At 41.4% G+C, this 21,689-nt stretch overlaps 2 protein-coding genes across 10 annotated transcripts in view; both read right to left on the bottom strand.

Moving 5' to 3' along the window:
- gramd4a (GRAM domain containing 4a) overlaps positions 1-7,043 on the bottom strand; it is a 48,642-nt gene extending 41,599 nt beyond the window's left edge. For all 3 annotated transcript variants that reach the window (XM_005725113.1, XM_005725115.1, XM_005725114.1), the window contains exon 1: positions 6,548-7,043. In XM_005725113.1, coding sequence (XP_005725170.1) covers positions 6,548-6,576 — 29 coding nt within the window. In that variant the 5' untranslated portion in view covers positions 6,577-7,043. The remainder of the gene's footprint in view (positions 1-6,547) is intronic.
- A 12,849-nt stretch (positions 7,044-19,892) lies between these two features.
- Positions 19,893-21,689, bottom strand: part of celsr1a (cadherin EGF LAG seven-pass G-type receptor 1a) — a 95,062-nt gene continuing 93,265 nt past the window's right edge. For 6 of the 7 annotated variants that reach the window (XM_005725104.1, XM_005725108.1, XM_005725109.1 and 3 more), the window contains exon 36: positions 19,893-21,426. In XM_005725104.1, the coding sequence (XP_005725161.1) occupies positions 21,399-21,426 (28 nt within the window). In that variant the 3' untranslated portion in view covers positions 19,893-21,398. Of the gene's footprint in view, positions 21,460-21,689 lie in introns of all 7 variants that reach the window. The other variant, XM_005725107.2, reaches the window with a different exon arrangement.

Genomic DNA, 21,689 nt, shown 5'->3' with positions numbered 1-21,689 from the left:
CAGAATCATATCCAAGTTTGCTGAAGGTGCTTTCAGTTAATGTGGTCCTGTTCTCTGGAACAACCAACCTGCTCACTCGAGATCAATTACATCTGTGTTTACATTCAAAAACAGACTCAAAACCACACAGGCCTACAATTAATAAGTTTTGCTGTTTTGTTTTATTCCGTTTTGCTGTTTTCACTGCCTTAAAGCAACGTAAACCTACGCAGTTTTTTAAAGTTTCTTCATTTTCTATGTTAAGCACATTTTGTTTTCATCTAATAAAATCTGTTATAGTTACGAGATAATGAAAGGTATGAAAGTATGTAACCACAACCACTAACAGTCTAACATTAACATTGTGGCGTGTACAAACTGTGTCAGTTAACATCAAAGACACGATCAGACAGCTTCATTCTGTCGCTCTCACCCGAAGCTTTTAGTGCACCTGCTCTGCAACGTCTCAATATGCTCAGCTCTTCACCTGCATCTTATCAATATTAATTAAGTAAACTGATATATTTGGATTTATTGATTATTATATTACATTTTAGTTGTTCTTTTTGGCAGACACCTGAAGCTAAGCTAGCGTTATCATATTAGAGCTAAAAAAAAATAAAATAAAATAAAAAAAAAAGCACACCGGTGCATCCCTAAGGAAGGCCTCTTAAAAATAAATATTTAAAAAGAAAAAAAAAGAAAAATCCCTTATTTTCGGTGGAAACCACGATCAGTTTTTGCAGCTGAGCACAGACCCCTAGAATATACAATAAACATGGCTGTGATGGGTAGTAGTCGTTCTGGATTTAATCCTCCCGAGACCTAATCAGCTTGACCGAATGCCTGCCATACAACAACATGACGCAGAGTTTATCTGACTGGACTCCTGTCAAGACTTTGCTTTGTGAATGGCTGGACAGCCGTCAAGCTTTCTACCATACTGACTTGTTGTCAGACTCAGGACTAGTCCAACTTTCTTACTCCTTTTCTAAGAGCTCAGGAGTGGCAGCCTTAGCTACCAACCTGCTTTTCTTATTAACTGCCCATTTGTTTGTTATGCCTAAAGATTGAATCACTTCTTTCTTATTGCAAATACTGTAAAAACTCTTATTTCATCAATCCTCAGCAGCCGATCCCTGCACAAGCAACAAATTGATCAGACCTGCCATTATGAAGAACATTCAAAGGCCTTTAAACAGCGTGTTAGGAATTATAATTTGCTACAGTGGGTAACTCCTCTGAGCCCGCATAAAGGGGACTCGTTTGAAGCTCATTAGATTGAAGCACAAACTTCATAAAAGTCTAAACACTTCAGTGGAGAGCCGCACTAACAGACTAGACTACACATCACTCCTCGTGTCTAAGAGGAAATAAGACAAGGCAAAGACGTAATCAAACAAATGACAATTAGACTGGCACTGAGGCAGCAAGTCTAGCGGTGAATTAAAGACAAGAAACAGGCCACATGGGCACATGTGAGTGGAAATTACAAACGTGACTGGTGGGTTTATCCCCGCGCCCCTCCAAGGGGTGAATGGAAACCTGCTGAGTGGCAGGTTAATAAACACTTCCCTCCACTTGCCTAGACACCTGTCACGCTAGAATCTGTTCTCGCAGTAACCACCCGAATCCACTCACAGCATGCTCGGTGGATCAGCTCAGACGGTCCCTATAGTTAGCTCAACCAGGCTGTTGATTACCTATATTACAACACAATCAATAAATCAATAAATAAATAAATAGTGCCTGCTGGAAAAGAAAATAGAGGCACATTTGGATACAACCCCAGAAACTGACATTTTCAGTCAGAAAAATGTCAGCGAATGACGCAGCATTGAGTCTCAAGGCAAACTCCTATTCAAGCGCACATTGCGTGTTCCCATGCTATTCTTTGCCTCCTTTCACCGGAGTGTTCTTCAGGCTACCTCCTGTTTACTTATTTCCTTTTTAAAAGGTTCCCTTTCTCTGGTCCAGGAGCAGCCTCAACCACAGCAGCTTAAATAGGAGGATGAAAAGATGAAAAGAGAGGACAGAAGGAGGAGGAGGAAGAAGTGGAGTAGGAGGAGGAAGGGGCTTTAGCTCAAGGTCTGATCGCTGCGACTTTTACTGTGGGTATACACACAAACAGCCCTCATGAGTCATTTGCTCGGCTATGTACAAACACAAAGACACCTCGGCCCACCTTTACCTAATCATAAGTCACCGTGAACACACCAGCCAGGGGAGAGAGCCTGCTGCTGACATAAAACCAAACAACAGAGCAGCAGAGAGATGCACAAACACACATATGCACATAAAACAAAATTACAATGGCTGAAATGGTTTATTATTGTATGCCTTAGTTAAAGGTGAGGAGCTTTACAAGCCTGGTGTATTGAGGCCTAATACACTTTGTGTGTGTGTATACATGTCTGTGTCTTCTTGGGATATCGCCTGCTAATGACCTTAATAGCCTGAAGTTACTCGTGGTCATGTGGGTCACGCTCGCTACAACAGCCAGACATGGTCATGCTTTTGCAGGCAGTCTTATGCCCTTTAGTCGACTTACTCAAGAGTTATTTCTGCAACTTGTGGTTTCCCATGGAGGTGAAACTAAAACTAAAACTGACATTTTACACATCTCAAAAGCACTCAGTTAAGTTTTATTTACATAGCACCAAATCACAACGACAACAGGAGCCTCCAGGGGCTTAATATTGTAAGGTAAAGACCTTACAATAATACAGAGAAAACCCCAATAACCAGACAACCCCCTAGCAAGCACTTGGCGACAGTGGGAAAGACAAACTCCCCTTTAAACAGGAAGAAACCTCCACCAGAATCAAGCTTAGGGAGGGGCAGCCATCTGCGACCAATTGGGGGTTAGGGGAAGGAGGCGAGAGCAGAGGCCTCCTGCTTACGATAGCCGGAAAACTCCGACAATCCATCAAGCGGTGCAGCTTCGTAGCTTAGCAAAGTCGTACCAAAACATTTGGCAGATTTTCGAGCGCCGTGTACATAAAATCATTTCGAGGTCAGTAAGCACAACCAGAATTCCAACATAAGGCACACGGGATTTTTCAGAAAATCAAAGAATTTTAAGAGCGACTTAGATTCCGAAAAACACGGTAGTAACGACGGGCCGCCTTCATGCTCTACCAAAAAATGTGCTTTGTTGTGTATCTGACGGACGAAAGCTAAACCAGTTCCACACCACTGAAGTTGCAGCATTTTTACAAACCAATTCTGGTTCATCAGTTTCATTCAACGATCCGCTTTCTCCCTTCTCATTCTCCGTCGCCGCCATGAGCGTATGAAAACAAAGGCACTGCGCATGTGCATTTTACCCATATTCTATCGCGATATTTCATTTTCTTATCGTTGCCCAACATTATACCGGTATTACTGTGAAAGGTATGATATGGCCCAGCCCTAGTGCAAAGTATACACACAGATGTTGAAAAGGGGTGAATGAAGAAGAAACAGTGCATCATGGGAAGCCCTGAGCAGCCTATTGAGCTGTAACTACGGGCGGGTTCAATGTCACCTGATAGAGGTGACCCAGACCTTTGTCTTTAAGACACTCCTGCAGTTTAACTAATTGGTCTATGTCTGGCTTCAATGACATATAAAGCTGGGTATCATCTGCATAACAATGAATGTGCTATTCCTTTTAATATTAATCAAAACACCAACTTGTGATCAAAACATTCGAGGCACAAGCTGTGAAATATTTTTGTTTCAGTGGTTTAAAACTAATAATACTAAATATTAAGGCTAAAGTAAATACTAAGGAAGGGTCAGGGCTAAGTGAGCAGTACTAATAGAAATGAATAGAATTATTCACTGTAAACAAAGGAAGTGTTTATTAGTAAACTGCAGATGTCGCTGTTGGGTGAAAAGATAAATGATACAATGAGTAGCCAAATATATTAGTTGTCCACATACCTGGGCAGCCCACCAAAGTAAAGTCTATGCATGGTGAAACAGCACTGCCTCCCTCTGAAAATTTTACAAACACTCACAGGCCACTTCATTAAATACACCTGTTCAACTGCTTGTTATCCCAAATATCCAATCAGCCAATCACGTGCCAGCAACTAAGTGCACTGAAACCTGCAGACACGTAACTTAAAGTTACACAACTATGCCAGAAATTATGCTGACAAGAATCTGCCACAGACAGATCTGGCGAAGCACTCAAAAGCACATTTCTAGTAGCTGCTGCTACACAAAGTGTCGTCAAGACTGCACTCTGACAAGACGACGCACACACATTCGCAAGGTGAAAACCGTAACTTGTACACTTTTGCACCTGGTAACAAAATCCCCAATAAAAGTGCAAACTAATCACATTATTGCTCTGGATTATTAACAGCTTCATAGACGTGCTCATAAAATCCTGCAAAGCAACTAGCTGAGGAGCCCTATGAAATCAACATAATGCACTCATCAGGAGGCACAGTAACCTCTTAAGTTAAACATTTGTCTTTGTAGCCATGATAACGCATTATCATGAGAGACACTCATTACATGGTTTTATGTCTAAACATCATGAAATGGTTCTTAGTTTAATTTCAGTCATAACTATATCACTGGTGTCCATCAACCATACATGAAAGGGTGCCCAATAAAGCTTGAGCGCTTACACACAAGGGCCACTGTCTGTATATTTTCTGGGACATTAGCAGTCAGGTCTGATAATAAAGGCTTGTTTAAAAAGAAAACAAAGACCTGCCACAGTGCGGTGTTTCCATTTCGGTGACTGATGCTTTAGAACTAGCTTCCCGTTACAGGTGCCTTCCTTGAACGTGGTGTATAAACCCATGTACGGAAATCCTGCTTTCATCGTCATCCTCCTCATCATCCGTGGTGCTTAGTTTCTGTAGAAACAAGGCTGAATAAAGCAAGACACTCACCCGTGAAGCTATTCTCAACTTGTATGAGTTTCATAAGACACTCAGAGACAGGGAGGGAGGGACATGACCTTTAAATAACTCATCTACAGGCAACAGCCAGAATGTTCCAATGGGCAGCTGCAACTTTTGTTCACTTTCCTGCATTAATAATCAGGTGAAGGGCGACAGATGGTCAGAAGAGACGAACAGCATCAGGCTGCTGACAAGCAGAATAATAACTAAAACAAACAATGGCACTGTAACAGCGCAGAGATATCGCAAGTTTCCATATCAGCATATAGGCATCACGCCTCTGATTAAAGACAAAATCTATCTCCATACATATCATATCGTCACTGTGAATGCTTCTATTGAGCCCAGCCTTTTCATTTGATGTCAACCCTCGGGAGGGAGCAGGAAGGCAGGAGGAGAGCGCAGATATGATGAACTTTAACAAGACCTATTAGACACATCCGGCTCTGTTTATAGTTGAAAGCAAAACAAAGGTTTCAAGCACAAGCACAGCCCCCAGCGAACAAATACTGACAGAAGAATAATGGTGGGGACAAGGATACGTCAGCTTTTATCTAACCCACTAATGCAACCCTTTAGGCAAAGTGGAGTTTTTGCTCAACGAAAATAAAAAGGCAGGCTTTTTTTTCCCCCTAACATCATGTCCAGGGTTATTTTTTGGGCAGTGCAGCATCTGAATGCTGCCACTCAGGGTCATGCATGCCGTGTGATGTACCACTGATATGCAAACTCAAACCCAAAAACAAATGACTCATGAGGAAATACTTTTGGTAATATGAATTCCTGCATTATTGAGCGGGGCTGCTGAAGTGAGGTTTACTCAAACAGTCACGATCAGCACATGATGTAACAGCCAACAGCATGGAAATTACACACTCCTTCCTGCCCTCCAGCCCTCTGGCCATGCAGCATCAGCGCTATTATTTCACCTTGTAGTTACATAATCAAGGATATAAACAATAGATTCTTCCTCAACAACTGGTCACTCTCCTCCATAGGATGTTAAAACGTGATTCTGATCAAATAGTAATCACATTTGAACTCTGTATGGCGACAAAAAAACTAAAGCCCTGTACCAACTGGTTTAATCAAAAATCCAGTTTGACAGCACCTTTTAGAGGTCAGAGGTTCCGACTGTAAGTGAACACACCACACGAGCACTTTATCTTTCTGGGGGTGCAACCGAGGTACAAAACATGAAAATATGTAAAATATTACGCTAACATTTGTTTGTTTTTAAGTGCTTTTGAGTGTTTCGGTTGAGACTAGAAGTTGATTTTAAAAATTCACTGTTACACTGGGCCAGGAAATGAGAAGAAGCGTGTTTTTCCTCTCTCTCTCTTTTAAACGGCATCAAAAGCCGTCAGACTCTGGCACAGTTAGGCCAAACTAACTAACACGATACAACAAATGCGTCCGTTATACTTTTATCTGTTAAGGGCGACTAATTTCAAACGGTGGGGGTTGAACTTAGGCCTCGAGTTAGCGGTCTCAGGAAAGATAAAAAGAAAACCAAAATAATCCGCATTTTGGGTGACCCCGAAGAGACGCTGGGACAGCTTGGGTGTCATAAAATAATAGCCCTCATTTTTCTCCCTCCCCTCCAGAACGACAGCCATTTATTGTGTTTCACAAATAAAATAAGCGTTTCTTACCCAGCACGTAAATCGTAGCAAAGTTTCATGAACACTGAGATTGCCTTTTAGTCTGCTTTATCCTTCTGTACACCTGCTGCTCAGGACGTCAAATTAGCGCCAGTCTCACGGCGAATGCCGCTCACTCCGTCCATCCATCCCGACGATACATCCGCTAATTTCTGAAAGCCGACTAAATGTTGTCTCCTGCTGAGAGCTGAGCGGTCAGGCAGGCAGACAGTGGGAAAAAAATACCAGTTGCGTGTCCCCCCTCCTCCCTAGAGAGAGCTTTCCTGACCAGCGCCGTTGGCCCGGAGCTTGCAGATACCGGCGCTGCTCCGATCTGTTGTCGATCTACACAGACTGGCAGAGAGAGCAGGGCCGAGGAAATTTCGTCAGTGTGCGGCGCTTCTTTCTTAAAGGGGCCGCCGCCGCCTGGGGCTGACGCTTCACAGCAAAGCTTCACAAACGGGACGCGAGCGGAAACACCGCGACTTCTCCTTACCACCGCCCTGTGGCTGCCTCTCTCACATCCTGATAAATTATAGAACAGGTGGCTAAACAATGGCCTCCTTATAATGCACTTAATCGCTGTAAATCAACCCGCTACTGCAGCAATATCATCTTTTCTATTGAGTCATATATAGGAAATATCTTCAGTGTTGTTTTTAATATTTTTTAAAAGTTTATTGTTAGTTTCTCCTGTTAAACTTTCTTCAAATCAACACCAGTAACAATATAATATAAATCCTGTTTTGGCCCTATTCCTTTTTGCCCTGCCTGCCAGCTGATACTATACATTTACTGTAATAACCAAAATGACACTAATAGCAATGGATAAATTAACAGAAAAAGGAAACACAGGGACAAGAGGAGCCTATAGATTATTTATATGCTTGGAAAATCTAAATTTTCCGGCACAACATCGCATTCTAATTCTGCTGCCAGACGTGACAGGTTTTAAGGGGTGTAAAAGTCACCAATAACAAAAGCTTCCTCCTTTTTCTTTATAAAAAAAAATCACTTAGCTTCTTCAAGCACACTTATAAAGAAATTGCTGGCATATTTACAGACCTGTTTGCCAAGGTCTTCCTGATATTTCAAATCTCTATCTGCTCTGCCATGGAATAAACAAACAAACACTGAAACATGGTGGATACTGGATCTAGAAGTTAAAATGAGCTCTCCAGGCTTCTTGGAGTTTTGCTGCTTTTTGGTTTTCTCTCTGTCGAGATGATCCCACACTCCTTCAGTAATGCTGGGGAGGCCAGTCCATGAATAGTTTTCCACTGTGTTGTTTTCTATCTAGGTATGCTTTGAATGCAGTGTGGGTCGTTGTGATGCTGGAAAGTGACGCTTTCCAAATGGCATTGCATGGTGGGTCAAAATCCCATGGTACTTGTGTTCATCAGTGATGATAAGATCGCCAACACAGCTGGCTTAAATGTCAGCACCAAGCCATGACAGAGCCTCCTTTACAGATGACACTCACTGTTGTACCGCTCTTCTGACCTCCATATTGATAATGATTTGAACCAAAAATGTCATTTGTCAAACTTTTCTGTTTGTTTCCTTTCTTTAAGAATGGCTTTCGGACAGCTATCCACCGAGACCGTTCTAATAAGGCTTCATTTCTTGGGTTCATGACTTTCGGATACTGTTCATCTATTGTAGATACTTTGCTCTGCGTTTGCCCCCTGTGAACCCACAGTAAGGCTGATGTCTTAAATGAGTCAATATGTAATATAAATCTTGAGTACAGCAACTTCAGACACCTTACTTTTGAAAATAGGCACTTTCCATAAATCCTTAAAATACAGTTCAGGATACTAACCTTTGCATAGTCTTTGATGTCCGTCTTTGAGATTCTCCTGGTCTTTTCGAATAACAGAATCCCAGAGGGGCCTCTTGTATGAAGTTATCCCACTGTTTGAGCAATTGTGTGATGAAGTGATCTTGAGCTAACAGACCGCTTTGACCGTCCTCTTTCCACTGTTTGAGTTCAAATGAGAAAAAAAGAAGAGAGCTTTGAAAGGAGCGAAGAGTGAAACGGATAGAAACTGAGAGAGAAACAGGAGTTAACTGACCTCTGGCCCCTCAGATAAGACCATAGATTACGGGGAAGTAATCACAAGTGCTTTCAATGGCTGCTGTCAGACTACCAATGAGCCCAGTGAGGATCGCAGTAGCTCTGTCTTCACTAGAGTTCTGCCCTGGTTGGCCTGCAGCTTTGCTTGTGTCGTTTTAGCTTCAACAAAAGACAAAGAAAGACAGTAGATGTTTAGATTACCTTCACATTTGTGTAGGCAAATGTGTGAGGCACGGGATTTTCCATATGTAGTTCAAGAGTATTTTGTACAGACTTTACATGAAAGGGTATACTTAGAGTTTGAGTTATCTAGAGCTTCCTGTAGTATTCTGCATCACTAATCAGATTATATGAAATAAAGCCTAATTAGCAAGACAAGCCTACTGATTAAAATACAGCTTTGCACCACTTATCCGTCTGCTATGTAAAATTTTAGATTGCTATTTGAACAAATAATTACTTTTATGGAAGCAGCAACCTACATCGTTTGGGGGAGGGGGGGGAGGGGGCAGTATGGAAGTGCCTAAAGGTGTAGTTCTTCAAATGGCCACTAGGGGTGGCTCCAAAAGTGGGTCAATCCTAATTTACTCCAATTTTAAAATGACAATCTTTGGAGCTGAAACAAACATTTTTACAGCCAGGTACAGATTTATTCTCTGCAGAGTCATTCATTTAATTACTTTAGATTTTGTGCATTGGATAGGGTTTGTGGCCAGGTGCTTTTTGTCTTCTTTGCCTTTTGATTGTACGAGTGAGCTGTTCGATTTCTTTAGTAAGTAAAGCGTGTCTTTTTTGCTAAGCTAAGTTAGCATGTAATATCAAAGTGAATTATGAATGCACCTTGTTAACCTTGCTAGCCCAGGTCTACACTTTTAAATGAGATATCAGAAATGAACTGTTGATGTCGCCATGTAATTAGGTAATTAGCAGTGGTGCATTCAAAGTTATCACAAGTTAACAGTAATACATACTGGAATATCACAGTAGATTATCACTACAGGACAATTTCTTGGATCCACATAATGCTTCACCTGTTTTAGAAGTATTGTATTCCAACATGTTGGTTGTTCTGAGCACAGGTAACCTACATATGATGTTTTGGGAAGTACTTTGGACATTGTATGTAGGCATCGTCTAAGAAGGACATTCCCTGGGCTCATCGGACAGAACACATGACAGCACATGGACATAAGGAGAATGTTTGACAAGGAGTGATATGTTATCGATTTTCAGGTCAGCGTGACTTACCTCAAAGTAGTAGACAGACAACTGAAAAGTGTGGGATAGCTCAAGATCATATAAGCTAACTCTGTCACCTTTAAAAAAAGAAAAGTTTTAAATTTGAATTTAAAAGTACAGGGACTGTCTGTCTCCTGAATCCAAAGTGGGAGCTGGCTCCACAGGAGAGGAGCCTGATAGCTGAAGTCTGCCTCTTAAGACTACCTCTTAAGGAAACACAAGCAGGAGTGACTGGAGATTTGTATTCAGGGAGTAAGATTTAGAATTTGCTTAACTGCACCACCCTGGATCAGATACTTGGACAGTCAGATAATCCGGTCGTTAAGTGATGACATGACGAATCCTACTTCCGGGCCTAAAGTAGTCTGCGTTTAATATGGCTTTTGTGTTGTTAACATGTTTAATGTTTTGTATTTTCTTCTATTTAATCTCAAAAAGCTCCTAAAACAGTCAGTGATCACTGTTGACCTCCCTCGGCTTTTATTACCGCTAATCATTTATTTAAGCTCAGTTTTTAAAACCTTAGGATGTAACTACAGCCCAGCCCATGCAGCAGTATTGTGGATGGATTATCTCAGTTGTTCTCCTGGCTGAAGTTTGGTCCTTTTACAGCATCCTGCCATGCGATTACATTTGTTCCTGACCACCGAGAACACTCACGTTAACTTTTATCGAGTGGAAAAAAAGTTAGCTTGTTTATATTATGCTAACATAACTGTGTCGCTAGCGGTCACGTAGCACATCATTATATACCAGCTAGCCCAACTTCAGTAACCCTGCAAACGTCACTGCTGTTTAGTTTTCTGTCTTCATTTATGCTGGAAGTGATAGCAGAGCTGTACGTTTTAATTTGTTTCCAAAACCCCGCAGTCAGGACATGCTATATTGTATTTAGATAGAAACTAGCGAGCTAACTTCCTGCTAACTTCTAACTCCGTTAAATGTCATAAATTCCGTTTTCATGGATGCCTGGATGTTAAACTCAATTGTTACACCTGGTAGAGCAGAACGCTGATCATTTTATTAAAGATGAAAGACTTTAGACAGTTTTTCAACTCTCAGTAATGCCATAGTGATCGTTTGATATGTGGACCTGCAGCGGAGTTTAGACCCAGACACGGCTAGTGACGTCAGACTTAACGACCGGATAAGGAAACCCATTAAAACCAGCCTCAAAGTAATTAATGCACATTTTTAATGTTCATGTCTTCATGTTAGAGTATGTTAGGGTTCATGGACACATAAACTTTCTCCAAACTTCCTCACAGTAGTACTGGAGACCCAAGGTAATGCCATCCTGTCATCAACATATTGTTAGAAACAATGTTGCTTATGGTTGTTGTTGTTTTTTAAGTTATTTAGTTCTTAATTTTATTTAACATTTTGTTTTGAGTTTTTTTGGAGCGGGCATAATCATCTTAGACGGATCGATAGCTGGATATCATCTGCATAGCTTACAGTTTTCTAATAGTACTGCCCCTTAGGGAGCATGCATAGAGTACATAAAAAGACGTGACTTAAACCAGCTTGGTGCTGTTCCTTTTATTCCAATATTGAATTACAGTCTCTACAGCAGAATGTTGCGATCAAATGTGCACCAAGAGCATAGTACTAATACCTTTTCTCAAGCTAGGTTAAAGTATGGTAGATGTTTTTAACATGCAACTATACTATTGCGGGAATATTTGATTCAGTATTACATCAATCACAAATTCCTTGTAATCTCTATTACATCATCCTCTTGAAGGCCAAATTGAGCCACCTAAACCAGTGTGCCCTCTCTATGTCTATGTTTTAGTCCTCTTGTCTTTTGCAGGTTATTTCAGCAGCGGCTGCTTTGTCATGACCTTGCAAAATTTGACCTGTAAATACTATGAGCTCCAACGGGATACTGCTCAGGGTTTCAGATTGTGCAGTAACCAAGAGGACTAAAGCTTTTAGATGGGATTCCCCTCAGTCGCGCTTAGAGCGCACGCACAGACGTACACAACAATGGGCTTGTGATCCTCTTCATATGTCTTCTAGCAAAGCTACCGCTGTTGAGATTTCCCAAATCCTCCCACTGCACTCATTTAGAAATCCTGTAATAAACCTCTTAATCCCAAACCAGCATTTTCTAGAGGGTTGCACAACCGAGCGTGTCTTATGCAACTGGCCGAGCATTCTGAGTCAATTATAGAACAGTTGGGAGGAAGGGGAGGACGGATGACGAGACTGCTGATGCAAAACACATTTAGATAAGACGGCTAATTTAATACTAACATGTTGTTCTTCATGGACTTGTTTCAACAAAGAAATAGTACGATTTGTGTCTCAAAAGGATGGCGTTTTCCTCTTATAGTAAAATAGATAAAATAGAGTCCATCTATCACAGCAGGTTTGATTAGAAAAACATTCCTAGCAGCTGTTTTAGTGTTTGTGTTACTATAGAACCTAAAAGATTCTGTCTGCCTATTTTACCTGTCAGACTGTCTTTGGAGTTAAATGTTTTATTCTTTATTTTACTTTTTATCTTTTTTCCCTCCAAAAGAAAAAAACATAAAACGACTTGTTATTACCTAAAAGAAATAGTTCTGGTCTGCAAAAGAACTTAAAACTTAACCTTTCTCTAAAAAAACCCCTTCAAAAAATGTTTATCTTAAAGTTACAGCACATGTTTACAATAATGGGTAAACATGTGCTAATAATAACTTGCAAGGCAAAATACCTAATTCAGTAAAAGGACTAGAGTCCCTGATAATGCATGGCTTTAAATGGAGAAAATCTTGAGGGATGGCTGTTATGAGGAAAGGCAGCCCAGAACACATCGCTGTGTGCCTCAACTTTCAGTCTTTTACCCAAGCTAATCTGCCATTTTTCCTTGGTTAGGATTAGAGATCTGATCTACATTATCATATTAAAATTTGGGACACATCGTCAGTAGTGGACCTTGGATTCATCGGGTGTTTCGGCCATTATCACTGGACACCCTCATCCAAAGAGGTCCTGCCAGGGTTGATCAGGCGCCAGATTGTGTCACTGGTTTATGTTAAAATTGTTATTTCTATACTTCTTTCTGCTGTTTAGTTTTCTACAGTTTATTTTCGTCTATCTATTCACTGCAACTGAGAAATACTTACCTCTTTAACATTTATGGAGCCTCATTTCTTCAAAGGGACAGAAAAGGTGTAGATAAAAGGTGATTCAATTTTAAAACTGTGTAATTTTAAAACTGTGTATATACTGTATATTCTGTGTATTTATTATCTGACTCTTATTGCCTGTTTATGCCCTGCCCTTATCTTCAACGTCATGCTGCTCTGTTGTATCTTAATTGCCCCTTGGGGATAAATAAAGTCTGATTCTGATTCTGAGAGAGAAGTCAGACAAGAGGGCCAAGATAGGAGAGAGCAGAGAGGAGAGCCGGAAGGGGGGCGCCCGATCTGGCTTCCCACACCTCCCCACGTTTTACATGTGGAGTGCCAAAGTATACAACATGTTCAGAATATTTAAAAATATATTATGATTGTAGAGCCTGTATTATAGTTCAGTCTTTAGCTTACAATATAAAGCGCCTTGAGGTGACTGTCATTGTGGTTTTAGACTATATAAATAAAATTGTGATACAATCATTTTACAGCTAAATAAACAATGCTTTTATCTAGAATTTTCCGTGTAACCCAAAAGGCAGTTTCTAAAACAAACAGGATGAAAAGCGGTGTTTTAAAGGCCCGGAAATGAGCAGTAGCATTGCCACCCATCTGGGGCAAAGGAAGGATGTAAAACAAGCTCATCATTTGGTGGCAGCAGTAAACAAACAGCATGTGGCATTTAAACAGCTTGTCCCCATAAGCTACACTAACAATTGTGTATTTTCCAAATCTGTTGGCATCACACATGACCAAAATTGTTACGAAAACTCTCTGAGTGAACAAAACTAACGCAGGAGGCAAGAATAATTTTATATTTCTGGGCAGGTGGCAAGATCACAAACCACCTACAAAGCTGAGATTACACTCACTCGCAGACGTGCATGAGGATATCTGCAGATATGATTAAGTAGTTTTAATGTGATTTCTTTTAAAGATTATCTGGAGTACACTATGACGACGCCTTGAGTGTACCTACTGCAGCAGATGTGTGGACACACAGTCACAGCCCACTGGAATGTAAGCAGGGTAAGCAGGGCTAACCACCTCATGCAAGATTTCAAATTTAGACTCTAGCCTAAGCGGACGGACACATTCTCACAGATGAGGAACACATAACACTTGCAGAAGAGAGCTTCAAACCAATCAGGACACATCTGTGATCGGTCAACCACAGCTAAACAAACTAAACCACCACAGCTAAACCACCTCCATTCAGCTGTGGGAGGTGAATCCTTGACTCAAGTCTAAATTGTATCCATATATAGATATTGTCTTATCAGCCAGTGCATGCCTTGAGAATGTTCAACACTGTTGCAGATCCATACTACTCAAAAACAATTAAAGGAAGAGTTTAGCATCAAGTCAAATGAAATGAAATGAAAAACAGGTGTGCTAGAGGGACAATGAGAGACAAACCCCCAAACATGAACGGTTTTACAGGTGGAGGGCAATGACATTTACCCCTCCTCATCTTTTCTCACTGGTTTTTCACTAGTTTTATATTTGGCAACATGAGGCGACACTTGGACAACACATCAGTATGTGCCGCTACCTGAAGGTTTGCTGTGTCTCCCAGCACAGTCTCAAGAGCATGGAGGAGATTCCAGGAGACAGGCAGTTACTTTAAGAGAGCTGGACAGTGCTGTAGAAGGCCCTTAACCTATCAGCAGGACTGGTATCTGCGCTTTTGTACAAGGAGGAACAGCACAAGCACTTCCAGAGCTACAAAATGACCTCCAGCAGGTCACTGGTGCAGACGTCTCTGACCAAACAATCAGAAACAGACTTCATGACATTGGCCTGAGGGCCTGACATCCTTTATTTGTTCCCGTGCTCACTGCACTGTAAGGTCAATTTAGCATTCGCCATAGAATACCTGACCTAAACCCAAAAGAGCACCTCTGGGACATTATGTTTGTTGTCTGTACCTCAGACTGTCCAGGAGCTCAGTGATGCCCTGGTGCAGATTTGGGAGGAGATCCTCCAGGATGCCCTCACAATGTCAGGGCATCCTCCATACAAGTTTCTGTTGTGATAAAAGTGATAAAGCAAGCTGTTCTTATGGTGCATAACCATGGTGGTTATGGTGGTAAGCGACTCAACTTCCTGTTGAAATGGATTTAAAGTGTTAATGAAGGTGGCAAGGTTGCCTCTCCGGTGGTCCTCCTTGGGCTTTTGCACCCTGTGTGTCACGGTCTGGCTAGGGCAGACCGTATATTGCAGGGAAGGACTCAAGCGCAGACCGAAATGGGATGTGAATAACAAAACAAGCCGTTTAATAAGGCAAGAAACAAGGGTACAAAATAATGGGGCATGGGTGAAAACTAAACAATAACCTAAACTGGGTGAACTAATAACAAAACATGAAAAACCTTAACCATAGCGAACTAACATGGGTACCTGGGGATGAGACATGGATGAGCAGTACAATGGGTGAAATGCAACAGACGACCTGACAACGAATGACTGAAGACACACAGACTAAATAGACACAGGAGGATAATCAGGAAAGTGGCAACACATGGGGAACCAGCTGACACACATGAACATAACGACGTAACACTGGAAGAGTAAAACTGAACACGATGAACACAGACACACCAGACCTCTTCACAATAAGACAGGAAACACAGTGAGATATAAACATAACAACCTGAACTGACAACAAACGCCACAGACATAAAGTACATGAAAGCAGGGGAGACTTAACATAGTGGAAAACACGAGGGGAAAATAACTAGAAACACCTAGGCATGATAATGATAAACCTAGGAAACTTGAAGGCAACAAAGAACTAAACACAAAACGCTGGGTCAGAGACCCAGGCCGTAACACTGTGGATGTCCTGGCCTGGGTTTCCTCCATGTCTGCTTCATGCTCTTGGGGGTGGGGCTATGGCTCCCCACACCACAGGGGTGGGCAACTCCAGGCCTCGAGGGCTGGTGTCCCTGCAGGTTTTAGATGTGTCCTTGAACCAACACAGCTGATTTAAATGGCTAAATTAGCTCCTCAACATGCCCTGAAGTTCTCCAGAGGCCTGGTAACGAACTAATCATGTGATTCAGGTGTGTTGACCCAAGGTGAGATCTAAAACCTGCAGGACACCAGCACTCGAGGCCTGGAGTTGTCTACCCCTGCTCTAGCAGATCGCTACATGGATAAACCTTTTGAACTCAAGCGCGATCATGCACACAGGTGTACACACGGATGCTCACTGACACAAACTACATCTTCCTTGGCTACTACCTTAAAGCATATCGTGCGCTGTCAGTCTTGCATGCTGCTCAATAACATTCAATATTTAGTATTTACTCTCACAGGTATCTAGGTTGTTACTTTGATCTCTGTATCGTATTCTTCTCTTGTTGTTCGTTTTCTTTTTTCTTCTTTTAGTAGTGTTGCAAAATCAATCAATGAGAACCCCATGACTGAACCCCATGACTGAACCCCATGACTGAGAACACATGAGAAAGCATCAGGGATACCGCCCCCTTCATGGCGTCAATTACAGATCAAAGATGTTGATTACAGTAAATGGTACATCTTAAATGGGGGCTGATGCTTGACTCCGGTCATCTGTTACCAAGTAAACTACAATGCAGTTAGAAGCTAAATGAATTTCAGGCCTTGGCCTGGCAGGTGTATGGATTCTGTGTGTTTGTAAGCGTGTATGCTGCCTTCTATGCTCTAAGTCTCCTACACAATAGATTGTGAAGTCATAGCGCTTCACAAAGCTTGAGACCTTCTTTAATAGACTGAACATCAACTCTGAATGAGCACAAACATGCAACGTGTATAAGATACTTCTGGCTGTACCTGTAATAAAAGGTTAACGTGGTGTCAATAGCTTTAATAAACATCTTTAATGCAATATCAAGGCTGTAGGATATATTATTAATGCAATGTTAATAATGCAGGTTATATTCTAGCAGTAAAATAATTTTCTGTATCTCCACAGTAGGTGATCCAACGGATTTTCTCAGTGTCTTCTCTTACTGCCCCCCTTCCCCTCTTTCTTTCTTTCTTTCTTTCTCACCCTTTCTGTCTATTTGTTTGTCCAATTTGTAATAACTTAAAATAAAATAAATAAATGAACAATAATAATACAGATCAATCAAGTGGACCACTTGAAAAAATAAATCCATTGGGCATCTTTCCTGCCCTTCAGTCAACAATTCTGATAGCTGAACAGGACAGGCACAAAAAACAAACAAACAAATTTATATGAAGTGAAAACTTACACTTTCCCCTCAAGTTGGATGACTGAAGAACAAAACTCACTATCACAGTCTACCAATAGAGGGCACAGTTGTATTAGTTAACTGCTCTTCTTCTCCTGCCTGGTTGTATCCTGCTCATGGACTCCTGCAGGATGCCAGCTTTAGTTCTCATGAGTGTGAATTATTTAGTTTGAGTGGCTGTGATGGGACAGAGATAAAGAAGAGGGTAGAGCTCCAAGGCCAGTTGAATGTGCCTACCCAACTTCTCAGGTTTAAGTTGGAGGTTTTTGGTTTGGTTTTTCTCAAAGTGAAATACAGGCCACCTGACAAAATGATTCCTGTTTTGACAAAATAATTACAACCGAGGAAGTTAATGTAATAAAGATCATAAACACAGACAAAGTGTTGTCACTGTACACTTAATGTGTACAGGTTTCACGACTGAGCCATCTAATCCCACCACACATTATATTTTGACAGGCTACCTCTGTTCCAGCTACTTACTTTATCTTTTTCACCTGAGGGGAGGACTGGCTTCAGTTGCTATAACACCTAACCACCCAATAGGCTTGTGAAACATGACCCTGCCTTCTTACCTTTCTGTGTGCCTGTTTACATTCATTTCCTCAGCAATACCCAGTGGCAGTGACTTTATGTGCAAGGGTTTGTGTCACGGACGTAGCACAGCTGCCTGTTCCCAGACCCTGATGTGGCATCTGATCCTCAAAAATAGAAAAAAAATATAACGGAAAAAAAAAAAAAGCCCTGCAAACATCTGTCACATGAGTCAGCTGAGGTTAGACATGCGAAGAAGACAGAGGGACTCCACACCTTACAGCTGTAATTCACTTAAGTCTCACATAGTTTAACCGAAAGCATCATTAACAGTCCTATCAGACTCAGTTCTTTATTCTAAGTCTCAGAATCTTGTGGGGAAGACCATCAGCCTTGGAAAGCCAAAGCAGTGCATCTTTAGAGGAACCCAAAGAAGCTTAGTACAGGGCTTTACAGTGAAAGTCATTTATCAAGAACAACCTGAGAACTAAGTATGAGTAAGATTCACTTGTGGCCATTTTATTAAGTAAACCTGTTCAATCACATGTTTATGTGAATATCTTGTTTGTTTCTTTGTTATTTTGATCATGTAAACAATATAGAGAATTTCATTTAGCAATAAAGAGAAAAATAATGCTAAACTAAAGCAGAACACATTTCAATATCGCTTCACCTCTTCTTATTCAGTAACATATGGAAAAGGAGTGGGAAGAAGTGCAAACTTATTAAATCCCACCGCTTCACCATAAATTATACGTTAATATTTATTCAGCTTCCTTATCGATATAATCTGCCGTAATAATAATGATGAGCTAATCACATGGCACCAACTCAATGGACAATCTGGTGAAGTTCACTCTGAGCATCGGAGTGGGGAAGAAAGGGCGTGGTTGTTGGTTTGTTTCAGAAACTGCTGATCTGTTGGGATTTTCCCCTCACACAACCATCTCTAAGGTTTACAGAGAATGCCCGAAAAGGAGGTCTGCCAGGAGAATGGATAGACTGCTTTGAGCTGAAATGAAAGCAATAGTAACACAAACAGACTAACATGCTAACTAAGGTACGCAGAAGAGCATCTCTGAACTCACAATGCGTCATGTGCGTGGCCTCAAAACTTTTGGTCAATAGAAGATAACGATTGGATGTCTGTGAAGGTTCTCAGTCATCCAGGTCATCGTAGTCTAAGGAGCTTGGAAAGAAAGATCAGAAAGAAAGATCCACTACCTAATCACATGAGCCAAATGTCAACTTTGACATCCTCGAAAGAGTGACCTTTTGACCCTAGAACTGAAGAAGCTTCTCGGATGAGAGGTGAAACGTCTTCAAGCAACTTAAAGAAGTCCAGACGCTTTTCTTTCCAAGCTCCTTAGATAACGATTGGATAAACATTGCCTGGTCCGAATTGTCTCGATTTTTGCTGCAACAGAAATCGTCATAATTGGCATAAACATCATGAAAAAATTGATTCATCCTGCCTTGCATCAACAGTTTAGGCTGGTAATCGTGGCGTAATGGTGTGGGGGATATTTTCTGGCATTCCTTGGGCTCTTTAGCTCGCTGTAGTCCATCCTGCTTCCAGCAGGATAAGGCACCATGCCGCAAAGCTGAAATCATGTCAAACTGGTTTCTTGAGCACAACGATGAACACACTGTACTTTGTCGGCCTCCACGGTCATCAGTTTTCAACCCAATAGAACACCTTTGGGATGGGATATGGTGGCATCATGGATGTGTAGCCAAGAAATCTGCAGAAACTGTGTGATGCTGTCATGTTAATATAGACTAAAACCTCTGAGGAATGATGAATCTGTAAGTGAAAGGGAGCCCAACCTGGTACTAGCATGGAGGAACTAATAAAGTGGCCAGCAAGAATCATGTCATACAAATGTGCATAAAACTGGGAGCTCAGACCTTAACCCTAAGTGTAGAACTATGAAATGAGTAACTTCCAGTTTGTGTTACTCATCATTTGTTAAACCGCTAAACGTTGATGTTACCACATTTGCTTGACTGGTGCACATGTTTGAACCAGCCATGCTCCCTTCCGTCAAACAGACACGCTAAGACAACGCAATTTAAAAATTCATCATGTCATTGTTTTTTAATTTTACAGTCATACAATCTTTTTTTTGTTTCTTTCCAGTGTCTCAAAACCATAAAAAATAAATATACATTATGTTACAAAACATTTCCAGTGTCTCAGATTATACAAAAACACACATCTTATCAACAGCATTGATTACATAAGAGCAAAACACTGGGCGTGTACAGGATGTAAGGTACAAAGGCATTTAGCGACTGTACATTGTAAAATGACCTTTTACTAGCTGCATAATGCTTCAGAGCTGCTGTCATTTTCAGTTTTAACCCACATTTGAAAACTTAGTGATTAAAAGGCAGCATCAATTACGCAATTTCTGAACAGACCTGCTTAGTCTGTTTCTTACTTTTACACTACAAAAGATCAACAAATGGCTTTTTTAAATTTTATTTTAAAGATTCTGCACTAAAACTGAGTTAAACCGAACTGACGGCCTACTCTAATCTGCTTATTCACCAGATCTCATTACTTTGGTAACCAGGAGTGTGTCTTGCATTGGATAAACAGGCCCGACAAACACTGGAAAACAAGGCTTCAGGTTCACAGTGCTCCAACTGCAAAGCTGAGTTTTCAGCAGAGGAGGAATTCCTCTTCATTCCACATAATTAAAGTTCATTTACAGCGTACTCTTGCGTGTGTGCATGCACTCAAACACAACAGCAGCAGCCTGTGAATGCACCGCCGTAGAGTGGAAGTCCACTGTAGCCTTTTACAGTATTGTGTGAGCTTGTAAGGCCTCGGTGCAGCATGAAGGCACGCAGCGCAGATTTGTTGTTCTCTGACTGTTAAACCGGCGTACGATGTGATTTCTGTTCTTTTTTTTCCACTACTGTGTTCTTGCTAAAACTGACATAGAAAATAGATCATTTCTTCTTCACTTTTTAAAATTATCTACATGTTACTTACACTCTAAATACACTGCACCGAGAGGCTGTGGAAGCCTTTCTTTAATTAAAACAAAAAAGAAAAGCACTTTGTGTTTCATAGCTCTGCCCAGCATGAACTGGAGCATGTGTGTGTGAGACTTCTGAGGGACCTGCAGTCTTTGAAATCATTTTACTGTGACGGTACCAGCCTTTAGAGGTTCGTGAACAGTGATTATTACATCTGACACTTTGCTAACTTCACCTAAAGAAACAGAACATAACGATGTGCTCCTCGCCAACACTAGAGAAGAGCTTCATGTTAGGGCCCACAATGCATTCTGGGTGTCATTCTTCATCTTCCGACTCTTCCTAATGATTTCCATTAGTGGTTTTGGCACACGTGGCTCAACCGTGTCTTTACACAGTCCAGCACAGCGTTCCCTTTGTTATCGCTCACATCTCTGCTTATTTTCTCATCTAAGGCAGTCCTAACGTCTGCAATTAATACTGCTCGCCCGAGAAAGGAAACATGACGGGAGCGGCGATGCTGACAGGATCAGGCTTCTCTTCATCCATCCTTTAACACCTCTCCATCTTGCAACTTTTCCTTTCATGTTCCTCGACTCTTGGTCCCCTCAGCCCCGACCTGGCAGGTTGTTTAGCTCCTCCTCTCATAAAGGCAGGCTGGTCTGGGTTTGCCTAACAGGTCAGATCGAAGTCTCGTTACTGCCACTGTTAACAGAGGGGAACAAAAGGACAGGAGGGAGAGGAGAGGGAGGGGGATGCAAAGAGAAAGAAAAGAGGGGAACATGCAAGGTAAAATGAGTGCAGGGATGCGGGAGGGTCCTCATGCAGCATTTAATCAGGATGGTCGCAGTATTTCATGCTCGAGTTAAAGAAATATAGTCATTAAGAGGATTGTTAACACATTTACAGTTTAAAAACCAGGATAGCTTTATCCC

The sequence above is a fragment of the Pundamilia nyererei genome, unplaced genomic scaffold (assembly GCF_000239375.1).
Source record: "Pundamilia nyererei isolate P.nyererei 1_Seehausen unplaced genomic scaffold, PunNye1.0 scaffold00014, whole genome shotgun sequence".
NCBI classification, from domain to species: domain Eukaryota; kingdom Metazoa; phylum Chordata; class Actinopteri; order Cichliformes; family Cichlidae; genus Pundamilia; species Pundamilia nyererei.
This window is presented reverse-complemented; position numbering and strand designations above follow the sequence as displayed.